The following is an 11,715-nucleotide window of genomic DNA, read 5'->3' on the forward strand; positions in this document are numbered from 1 at the left end:
TACCTTGACTATTTGTGTTGTTGTAATGAACTTAACTAGTAATGTTTTCAAAATAAAAACCACAATGATTTTATTTGTACGAAACTTGATTAAAGAACGTCTTCTTAGCTGTAATGTTAAGAAATTTGATAATTCGCACTATTTGAAATCAACGACTGGTTCATGGTGCGAACTAGTTCCGTGCAGTCAAGTTGAACCTGCCAGCACTGCTGCGAACCGGAACCACAGTCAGCGAACGGAACCTGAAAAGAACTGAAGACGCGACGCAAATGGAAAAGAAAACATAAACGCTGAAAGCTGGAAAAATGCGCTGTAAATCGCCAGCCGTTGGATTGCAAGTGCAAAAGCGCGTTGCCGAGTGTGCCCGTGAATAAATCGCAATGGAATAAGTTTAAGAAATTGCGATAAACAGCAGCGCAAAGCGACGAAACCCACACACACGCCCCCGCACCACCCCTCCGCGCGCCGAGCGGGCGTTGCTAAATAATTTCTCCGGGGCGCTCCGCTGGACAATAGGTGTTTTTTTCTTTGGTTTTTTTTCGTTGGCGTGCGCGTATAAATAAATAGCCGAAAGAGCCAGAGAAAAAACAAGGCAGAGAAAAAAAATCGGAGAAAAATCAGTACAAATCAGCGAATAGAAAGTGTATACCGCCTGCACTTGTGCCTGTATGTGCGTGAGTGTGTGTGCGAGTGTGAGTGAGCGAGTGTGTGTGATGTGTGTTAGTGCGCGGGGCGAAGAACACAAGGTGCAAAATGTTTACAAAAAAATCGCATGCCGACGTGAAGAAATCCACGGCCAAGTTGCAGGACTCCAAGAAGGATTCCGCCTCCCGACTGCGACACCTACGCATGATATTGGGTGAGTAGAACCTAAGGTATTCCCCTCCAGATCCGAACATATGCTAAGTAACTCACTTAAGCTAGGCATATTTTACAAACCCTTTTCGAAAGTATGTAACTATTTTCCAACCACTCACCGTGGATTTGCCCATTGAAACCAAGGTCTCGCGTTGGCGGTTCTGTTGACTGTTAATTATTTCATAATTTATTTGCATTCATAGCAATAACAATGAAACTGGTTGGCTTTATTTTTTATGCATATACTTTTTTTTCGGCTCGGTGGGCGTCGTTCGCACCATTTTCGTTCCACGGTGGCTCCGCTCTCAATGACGTTCTGCCCACAGGCCGCCAAACAACAACAGCGAAAAGTGGATCCACAGTGCTGGCCATTTCCTGTTGGGCACCAAAGAACCTCCACATATGCGATGTGTACCCCACATAAGCCCCCCATTCTTTCAGTGGAAAAACATTAATTTATGCAAAAACGGAAAAAAGATTACAGAAAAACATCTACACATGCTCCGCTATGTGGCAAGCGAAAATGTGTGAAACACGTTAAATGATAAAGAAGCGAACAAGTGAAGCTACAGTGTGAACTCGCTAGGTCGGACACAATTTACAAAAATACTCAGCTTGCTTTATTTGTTTATTTTCTGCTTATATCCGTACGTGTTTTACATTGAAAACAGTGACTAAACTTAGCTTATTCATTTGTAAATGAATCAAATCTCAAAAAAATATAATATATAATGAATGTCATTTAAATATGTTTTTACATTTTATGTAAATACACCCTTTAGTAGTCAAAACAGCAGGCACGGCATTCTTCTAATTTAAAACGAAATATAAGATGTTACTTAGGATAATGTTATCTTCTCTAATGAAACATGCTTACAACTTTTGATTCGGCTTACAGAATTTGGCCTGTATAAACGAACAATGCACAACAAGTACTGGTTTCGATATGAGCAATCTCCTACCTTCGCCACCTTTTTTCAGTGGCTTTCTTTTTGTGTCACCTCAGCGAACAATTTCAAACAGGTGCCCCCCGCTACAGTAAATTACAAATACACCTGGCTGCCACCCTTCGGCGAACTATTGTTGTTATTCCCTATTGTTGTTGCTGCCCAGTTGCCATTGTCCCTTGGCAAATTGCTCGCATTAGACATTCTTACCAATGGCTGCGTTACCAATTATAGTTTTCTAACCAGTACAATAGGAAAATAACACCGAAAAAAGCTTTTTATTTTCTGTAATAAAAAGTTACCAAAACTCTTCTCATGTAATGGTTTTAAAATATATAATTAAACCACTTTAAGAAGCTGTTCATTAATGTTACATTAGCTTTTTTCAATTATTTCAAATGACTATCTTTGGATATATTAATACAAATATCTTAATATACACTAGAACTTCAGTTCTATTTAATCGAAATAGACTTCTCTATTTTGTTTTTTTTCTGTGCAATGGTATTCGTCTTCGCTCTCTGCGTTTTGGCCTTCTGTTGAAACCGGTTTCAAAGGTTTCTTACTCTGTTTTACCTCTTTGTTTAGCTTTCTTCTGTTTTGCAGTGTGTTTTGCTGATGACAGCAAGCCGGCAATGGCAGTGAACCCCCCTACACCCAACCCCCCACCCTTCATCTACCAGACCCCAACTTCTCTCTGATTCATCACAAATCGCTGAGCACCCATCATAACGTGTTCTTTTCGTAACTCGACTTTTAATAGCTTTCTGGCCTCCAATTTACTGGTTGTTAGTGGGCATATTGTCATGCGTGGTTTGCTATATGGATAAGTTGGGAAACCAACGCCATCGTCTGGATAGGATTTGCGACCTTATCAATAGTGACATGCACAGGTGCTGGGTTTGATGTTGCGTCACTATCTTGGTTGTTGCCCCCTGGCGCCATTTTCTTATCACTGCTTTACAGGGAAAAACTAAGTCTACAATTTGGTAATATTTCAGTTTAATTAGTTTCTTATCTATGTAACGACATCGTTTCAAGTTAATTACTTACGAATATCAGGTGTATTTCAAAGAGAGTGAAATCCGTTTTGTCGATAGCCCTCCTCTCTAATACTTATTAGAAATATATTAAACCAATATATGCAACTCTTATCTCAATTGTTGACCTATTTATATATATATTTCAGATAATGTGGAACTAGAAGAATCGAAGTGCCTGTTCGAGACCAACTACAGTCATGTCTACTTCATACTCTACGACACCTTTATTCAAGCCGAGGCGAATCTAAAACAAAAAGGTAAATTAAGCTATTCTGCGATTAGCACAGATCTGAATATTTAATGTGAACCCAGTACTTTTGTACTCTTGCAAATGTGGTTTTCTCAGCTTATTTATTTGCTGCTTAAAGAGGTTACACTAGTATAAAAAAAAAAAACTTAGATCAATGCCAAAATGTGATTGTGTATGTGTCTTATGTTGATATTTTTCATTTTCGTAGATGTAAATTGAATAATTGGTTAAAAAAACAGAGTATCTGCACTTCGTTGACTCGTAGAATACATTATTGTTTTTTTTTTTCGGCCCATTTAATTTTGGTTAATTTGCGCGTATCTTTTGAGACCTTTTAAGTTCCAGCAATTAAACAAAACCAACAGCGACGACGTTAAATCTTGTGCCTTGTTTGGGTTTCGGTAATCTTTATGCTTTGTCCCATTTTTGGTAGAGCTAGTTATAAAAAAACAAACGTGATATTCTAAATTGAAATCCTCATCTATTTCTATTTTACCCCCTTTTCTCTCTCTATTTTTGTAAATTCCCTAACTGGCAGAACTTCCGTTTCACATTGGTAAGTTTATGTGGTTTCTTATTGACTTGAATTGACCATCAAACTGCATTCGCTTTCGCCCCGCGACTTTGCTTTTGAACTCTGTCTACCATACCCATATGTGTCCACTTCCCATGGTCTTTCTTCTTGCGCTTGAAATCTCAGAATCGAATACGAATTGCACCATATGCACATCTCTCTCTTCCACTCTCTCTGCATCTTGTGCTTGTCCAGACATTTCGATTGCATCCCAAATAGCTAGCAGGAATCTCTAAGTTGCTAATGGAGTCTTTTCACCTATTAGAGCTCTTTTAATTTATTAAAACAGTGCACAAGGCGCATCGCGAGGAACTGGACGGTTCACTATGGCTGCTGGAGAAGATCCTGTGCCTTCTGCCGGAATTGTTGGCCCGCCGGTGGCAATGCCATTCCCTAAGTCGCATCATGGCCAAACTATTGCATCTGGGCAACTCGCCCAAGCTGCGACGCGAAGGTGTCAGGTTGGTCAATCCCTTAAGTACAATCCGAAACGAAATCTAATCAAGTTATCCTTCCTCAGATACTTCTTACTGTGGTATCAGACACTAGGCGAAAACGCACCAGGCTACGTGCACGCCATGTACGCGGACCTTATCCCTGGTCTTATTGTACCCCAAAAAGGTGTGGTCGGTCCGGATACAGAGTTCAGTGCCTCGGACTTTCTCACTCATCCAAACATGAAGGCGGACGGCGGGATGGCCTCCGTTTTTCACGACAACGCATTCTCACATCCCGTGCAGAGTTCGGAGGTCGTTGCCCTGTTGCCACCTTCATCTAGCGAAAAATCAGCGCCACCAGATCCACGGGATGGCCTGGAGGTACTGCTAAACAGCATGGTGCACACGGCGGCCTGCCTAAGATGGCGGGATAATAGGGCACAAAAGGATCATCGGGCATTTGCCTTCCTGCTGCAGCGATTTATGGATGTTTTCCTACCAGTATTTTCACCCAACTTCGATGTCAGTTGCTCCATTTACAATCCGCGATTGGATTTGCCCGTCATGCGATCCATAAACAAAAAGGAAGAGGTAATGGCCTCTTGCGTTGTGGTCTTAATCAACTGGGTATCACGTTTCACCCACGAGCGCTTGCTGAGCCACCGATTGGATTGCACCTTACACATCGAGGACGTGGACCAAGTGCGTCTACACGGCTACCAGCAGGGTCTAATTGTCCGGGATGTGTTATATGTTAACCGCGAGAACATCAACTTTGTGCACGAGGTGTATCGTCAGGCGTTTTTGCTTAACTTCACTTCGAAGCCGCAAATAGAAGCAATTCGCACAGCCATCGCAGTTTATCGCGACTGGATGACAGGCGAGACGCCTCCACCGTTTCTATTGGAGCCAAACGATGATCCACCGCCTCCATCGAATGCGGGTGGAACTCCCAGGAGTCAACGACTTCGCACACCATCTTATGTGGGCGCTATTGCAGGCTCCAAAGATCAGTTGGTAGTTAGAGCTGGCCGACAAAATGTGTTACAGGTAAGTAAACTGTTTTATCCTGACTGAATTGCCTATTTAATGTTTTATATTTTATTCTAGGTCTTTGTGACCAATGCGGCAAACGTGTTCCTGGTGAACACGGCCAACCTGAACATCTGCTTTCCCACCCGCTCGCGAAGTTATCGCTCCACGCCACTGGAAGAGCAGACGGAGATCTGCAAGAAGGTGCTGAATGTGTACCGCACGATGGTTATGAACACGGAAATGGACACGCGCACCTGGGAGCAACTGCTTATGGTTTTACTGCAGGTGACCTCAATTGTGCTACACCAAAATCAGCATACATTGCCAAGTGGCACCAACAAGAGTGCCACTTTGGGCGGGATCCTAGGGTCAGCTATATTCCAAACTCTCATTGTCACATGGATACGAGCGCACACCAAAGTGCCTGTCAACGTGCTGCTGTGGGAAAAGTTTTTAAATGTCCTGCAATCTTTGACGCACCGCGAGGAGCTCATTATTGAATGGAATAAGACGATTCAAACTCTGACGCGTGTGTTCTCGCGATACACTTATGGCATAAACTTGCTGGATCTACCTTTGGATCGAGTGGCTGAGAGTCGCGCGGAAAAGAGACGTCGCATTGGCAGCGTCTGGCAGGGATCGGGATCAAACAGCGCTGCTAATGGAGGAAGTGCTGCTTCTGCTGCAATTAGCCAGAACAGACAGCGGGAATCTCTGGCGGAGTCGAGTAGCAGTCGCTCGGAGGAGACCTCGTCGCAGGTGCCTCTTCCAAATCACCCTCGACCTCATCACCAGCACACGCAATCCCAGGGAGGCACTGGCCATGGAACACGACCGATACCTTTAACTCCCATGCTAAGTAGAAGCTACAGCGAAGGAAGCCTGGCTTCAGCGGCTCGTAGTTCGAGGATACGACGTCGACGGGCGGCCACTCCCAAGCCCAAGGCGCTACAGCCGTCACAACTCGCAGAGAACCGCATTAATCCGCAGGACTTGCGGCGCGCCATGTCCCTTGATTCGTTGGCGCGGAAAGGTGATGCAGAGGAAACCGATAGCTACCAGGAAGGAGACAATGAAAGTGGAGCTGGCTCGAGGAGTCCGTCACCCACAGCCAGCAGTGGAATTGAAGGTGGCTCCATCAAGGATGCCCAACTGCAGATTGATGCGAGCTTGGATGATGCAAATTCTGGTAGTTACGGAAGTGGCAGTAACTCGGGCAGTATTTCCGGACGTCGCTGTATTATTCTAGGAGGCTCAGCAGAGGGTTGGCATCCAGATTCCACTTCCATTATGTGGAAACGCATGCTTGGCGCTCTAGGAGATGTTAATCGCATTCCCAAAGCTGATTTACACGCCCAGGTGTTTATGCATCTGCTAGAAATGACGCAAAATCTCATCAAGATCAAGCAGAACCAAGGAATATCCACGGATAATCAGAACACGCAACCGATGCCACCTTTGGTACCACCCATTGGAATCGTGGCACCATGGTGTTACGGATCCCTTTCTCTGGATCGCTCTTTCAAGAAGGGCAAACTCTGGGCCCTTCAATTGCTCTGTTCGCTTGCGATTCAAGGTGCTGTCAACATGCAACAGCTGCCCTTGTTCTATCATGCTCTCCATCAGCTGCTGACTGGCGAGGATCGCGACTTGATTTATGCAATTCTTAAGCACCTAGAAGGGCCTAGGCTCCTAAGTTTGCTTTTGCCAGGACACACCCTGCTGCTGTTGGACTTGGTCCATGCAAGTGCTATACTGCTGACTTCTCTGGAGGTCTCTAGGAGCACACCAAGAGCGGAAGTTGCTGCTCTTCTGGGATCACTGCTATGTTATCCGTCCTCGTTGCTGACACGTTCCGTTCTGCAGCCCACGCCGCAGAAGTTTGAGCTTATGGAATGTTCGGACTTGCAAGATCACATCCTGAACATTGTGCTGCGATGCGCCAGGCGAGAGCCTTCAGCCAAGGCACGATGCATTGCACTCTCTCAGCTCGGACAGTGGTTGCTAATGCGCCTGTCTCAGCCACTGCCGGCTTCGAATTCCGGAAGGGCTAACCTCTTTCAACAAGCGGTGCCGCATCACAAGGATGTGCATCCTAAGGCGAGCAGTGTCTACAATCCGCGCATAAAGGAGGTGCTACAAGTGCTGCTCCAGGCGTTGCAGTTTAAGCATCACACCATTGCCATTGTAGCGGTGGATTCCTTAAAGTTGTGTGCCGAGCGTGGACGCCAACTGGCGGCTATTGAAAGAGTTCCCCAGCTAATCATCACTGCCATCTGCAAAGCTTTGGAAATTCAAAGCGTAACCAAGCCTAAGGATTCCGACAAAGTGGTGCTGACTTCTCTGATGTTGTGCCTGGGCGAATTCTGTATGGCTATTCCGGCTCCTATTATGCTGACGCCCTTCAACGAACAAGGTGATACGCTAGTGCTCCAGGTGCTCAGGGTACTGTTGCAAGTTGCTTCCGGTGCTCCGCGTCATGAGAGAGTGAAACTGACGGCCGATGATGACTTTGATATGCACATCGCACACGACGATCTTCAAGGCGATGGACGCCTGCCGGAAGCCACCTATCAGACCTCCGAGACCATCCAGAAGTGCATTACAGCCATTAAGCTGTGTGCCAAAGCAGTGTCCATGCATTTGGTCACCCACATCGGTCACTTTCCGATGGGAATCGGAGCATCTCGTTTGAGTTCCATGGTCGAGGAGCAGGATGACATTGGAAATGCCGCCTATGGTGGTCAGGTGGAGACGAGGCGCGATTCTGTGGAGCTTCCTTCCGTTGTAAGTGCCCAAAATATGCAGCTTTTCATGCTAAATTCTGGTCTGGTAGCCAGTTTTATTGAGCTGCCAACATTAAAACTACCCGGTGGAGGTATAACCGCTGGCTTGGTTACAGCCGATAAGCAAGTTCGGGTCTTAATGAGGGATCTCAATGGAAAAGCTTGCTGGGACGCTTCTATCTTGTATTCAGAACCGCGCAATGCGGAGGAGCCTCCAAAAACCACACCAAAGATTCAACATAGCCAACCGTTGGATTCCATGGCGACCTCCATGGTGACACACACACCAAGTCCTCGACACACTTTGCGACACCGACCGGCGGGAGTGCTGCCATTGGCCAAGGACATGGCTCCGGATCTGGATCAATTGGACGATATGTTGGCCTATATTGGACACACCAGTCCAGAGTGTGTGGCACCCACTGTAAGCCAGCTGAATGCTCCAACGGCCAGTCCTCTGAGTGGAAACCAAGAAGCTCAGGCCATTTCGGTAATTCTGAATCAACGCCTTTTGGAGCAGGAGTTTGTGACCCACTCGACTCAGGCTCCATCGCCGGCATTGCGACACGCCAGCTCGAATTCCTCACTGCAGCAACCGGATCAGAGGTCACTGCACTCCACAACAGCCTCCTTTGATTCCTTACCAACCCGCACAGAGATGCCGTTCCAATATTGCCGGCTGCTCTTTTCACATTTGGGACTAGCTGGCTGGGAGCGACGGTCTAGGACGCACTTGCTTCAGAGGAGCGAAAAACTCATGAGAGAACTGCGGAACGTTGATCTCCAAAAATGCCGGGAAACCCACAAAATGGCGGTTATTTATGTGGCCGCCGGGCAGGAAGATAAGGGAAGCATCCTTAGGAATACGAGTGGAAGCAGCACCTACGAGATGTTCGTTTCTGCCTTGGGTTGGGAAATCGATCTGGAGACACACAACGGCTTCTTGGGCGGATTACCACGCCAAGGATGCGGAGCTACAGCTCCCTATTACGCTACCCCTTTTCTCGAGGTGGTTTACCATGTGGCCACCAGGATGCCCTCGGATTCTTCGGAGGCCATGCTACTGAAGACGCGGCATCTTGGCAACGATGAGGTTCACATTGTGTGGAGCGAACACAATCGGGATTACAGGCGGGACATATTGCCCACTGAGTTTTGCGATGTGCTGATTGTGGTTTATCCGCTGCGGAATGGTTTGTTCCGGGTGACTGTGAACAGGAAGCCTGAAGTTCCATGGTTTGGACCATTGGCCAACGAGAGCGTGGTAAGTGGCGCCTGCTTGGCCACTCTTATTCGGGCAACCGCAATCAATGCCAGTCGAACGAAGCGCGCTGCCCTGCCGCTCTACCAACAATTGTAAGTTAAATTTATATGCTATTTTATTGTATATGCTGAGTGACTTTTTTCTGCAGCTATGAGGAGCGCAACCGGTCGTTGGATAGCGTATCATCTCGGTACAAGGAGAGCACCACTTTCGAAGACTTTGCCAGCCGCATCTACAATCCCATGCCGCTGTCTACGCTGGGCACACTAAGGGAATCCAATGCCAGCAGCTCGGCCGCACCTCTGGCTTCTGCATTGCTGGATCACAATCGTGCCTCCGTCAAAGGTAAGCTGAACTGATGGCTTGTGGAGAGCATTACTATAATAACATTTCTATTCATGTAGGTTGGGTACAAGCCTCGATTGATTCGGGGCCCATAATGGGGATTGCGCCATCGGCTTCAGCTGGATCCACCGCGGCCATGGAGGCAGCCACCGGAATGTCCTCCGCTTCGCCGCGTGGCCCTCGAAAACTGGGGGCTCCGTTCAAGAGCGTGACCAAAAAGCATTCGCTGCAGCATATCGCCGTGGGAGGCGGCGCAGGAGCTGGCGGTGACACGCCGCCCGAGAGCCCAACATTGCCGCAGCGACGCTTCAAATAAAACGTGTCCCTTTCCTCCGATTCCTGGTACTACCTGCACCCATTCCCTTCCCCACCAATCGGGCCGCGGGCCAAGCCAGGCCCGAAAAGATGCAGAGAGTTCTAATGCAAACGAAAAGTATTGCGAAACACGTTTCCTCCTATATTAGTTGTTGTAATTTATTTCGGTTTCCAGCTTAGTCAATCAGTGTATTTAACTATTTATTTCTACGGCTACCAGTCGAAGGCTTCTCTCTACTACTATCCGCTCTATTTAATTTCCAATATAACACTGTGTTGTAATGCTTTGCGAATTTTACCTAGTTACAATATGATATCTTTTTACGTATTTATTCAAAAGTCCGATCGCCTGCGATGCGGCTGTATTTTGCGTCCACTCAAACACTAATTTGAAATTATGTTATCTATGCAATCAATTATGTTAATTCATTCGATCTATTTTAAGAGTATTTAGTTAATGAGCTTTAAGCATTCGAGTGCAAATTGATTATCAGCTAGCTGAACAATTGCTTTTTACGCATTTACTCAGTTTTAATCACTGTACTGCGCTGTTTATCCAAAGCAATCTGTTATTCAATATTATAAATATATTTCTTTCCTTTTATGTCACATTTTACGCTTGGCCACAAGACGCAAATTCAAAGAATTCGAAAATCGTTTTAAGTGTCACGCACAAAATGCAAGAATAATCAAAATTCGAACATAGAAACTTGCTCTGCCCATTCAAAGCAAAACATCAACTACTAGTATTATGTAATCGAGCTATATGTATAGGTATAGGTAGCCTAGTTGTAGGCATTCTCTACTATCCAAAACCCTATCAACTGTCGATGGCAATCGTCACTAGGAGTGTGAGTCTTAGAAAGGAAAACAAAACAACAGAGTAACTAAAATTGTTCAAACAATCGCCTTTTATTTGTGTGTAAAAATGAAATTGTTACAAGATGATTTATTAACCAGTATAGGGATGTTCTTCATTTGTATTTCACTGCGAATTGTTTCAACGAATTGATCAAATTGATAGATTTATATTTATATATATTTACACCGAGATATGTTAATTTTGTATTTATGTAAAACGGGCAACTGAAAGTTAATTGCAATGCCTTTTTGTTGCACAAATGTTTTATGAAATATGTAGTCTAATTAACACAATTAACTTTAAGCGAGTAAACATTTTTGTATAAAAAAAAAAAACACAAACAAAACCCAATAAATTGAAAAGCAAATTAATGCTATGTGAAATTTGTAACTAACACCAAGTAACGCATTATATACAACATACATTTACAACTACGATTTAATATGTATATTAATTTACTAATTTATTTGAGAAACAATCGAGTATTTTTCGTACAATAAATAACGTGAATTTCAAAGAGTTGAGCTCCAGCTGCGAACTTGTATTTCTTTTTCCTGCTTGCCAGATGTTGTTAACGTTTGCTAGTAATTAGCTGGACACGCAATCGCTCTACTGACACTCATTTGGCGTCTCCCAGGTGACCCAGACTTATGGGCCCGGCCCGGAGAGGTCATTGCCTTGACTCCTGTTTTTGGTAGTTTCTTTTTCAGGGGTGGTTCGCACCCGCCCGCCCCCTGAAAGGGACAGACAAGTCGTCTGGCTGCCAGGGATCAGAGATGGCAAATGTCCAGGTACCAAGACAATGGTCTCAGCTAAATGTGGTAAAATTTAATGGTAAAGTATTTAAACATTTGAACATAATTACAAATAAAATATGAAAATAGCTCGCTTATGACTTCTTTTTTGAAATACTAGGTTTCAGATTACGCTATATATTTTTTTGCTCGACTTCTATAATCTTTTTTTCTTTGTTATACATCCCCCGAAGATAGCCCACCA

At 45.1% G+C, this 11,715-nt stretch overlaps 1 protein-coding gene across 2 annotated transcripts; it reads left to right on the plus strand.

Moving 5' to 3' along the window:
* Positions 1-239: 239 nt before the first annotated feature.
* Positions 240-11,188, plus strand: CG5521 (uncharacterized protein). 2 transcript variants are annotated; one of them, NM_001170277.2, is made up of 8 exons: positions 240-859; positions 2,995-3,105; positions 3,637-3,654; positions 3,962-4,133; positions 4,193-5,159; positions 5,220-9,286; positions 9,343-9,539; positions 9,599-11,188. In NM_001170277.2, the coding sequence occupies exons 1-8, from the start codon at positions 754-756 to the stop codon at positions 9,853-9,855; spliced, it is 5,895 nt and encodes a 1,964-aa protein (NP_001163748.1). In that variant the 5' UTR covers positions 240-753; the 3' UTR covers positions 9,856-11,188. The 2 variants fall into 2 exon arrangements, with proteins under 2 accessions (NP_001163748.1, NP_651516.1); NM_143259.3 differs by lacking the exon at positions 3,637-3,654.
* The last annotated feature ends 527 nt before the right edge of the window (positions 11,189-11,715 follow it).

Source organism: Drosophila melanogaster, chromosome 3R (genome assembly GCF_000001215.4).
Source record: "Drosophila melanogaster chromosome 3R".
NCBI lineage: Eukaryota > Metazoa > Arthropoda > Insecta > Diptera > Drosophilidae > Drosophila > Drosophila melanogaster.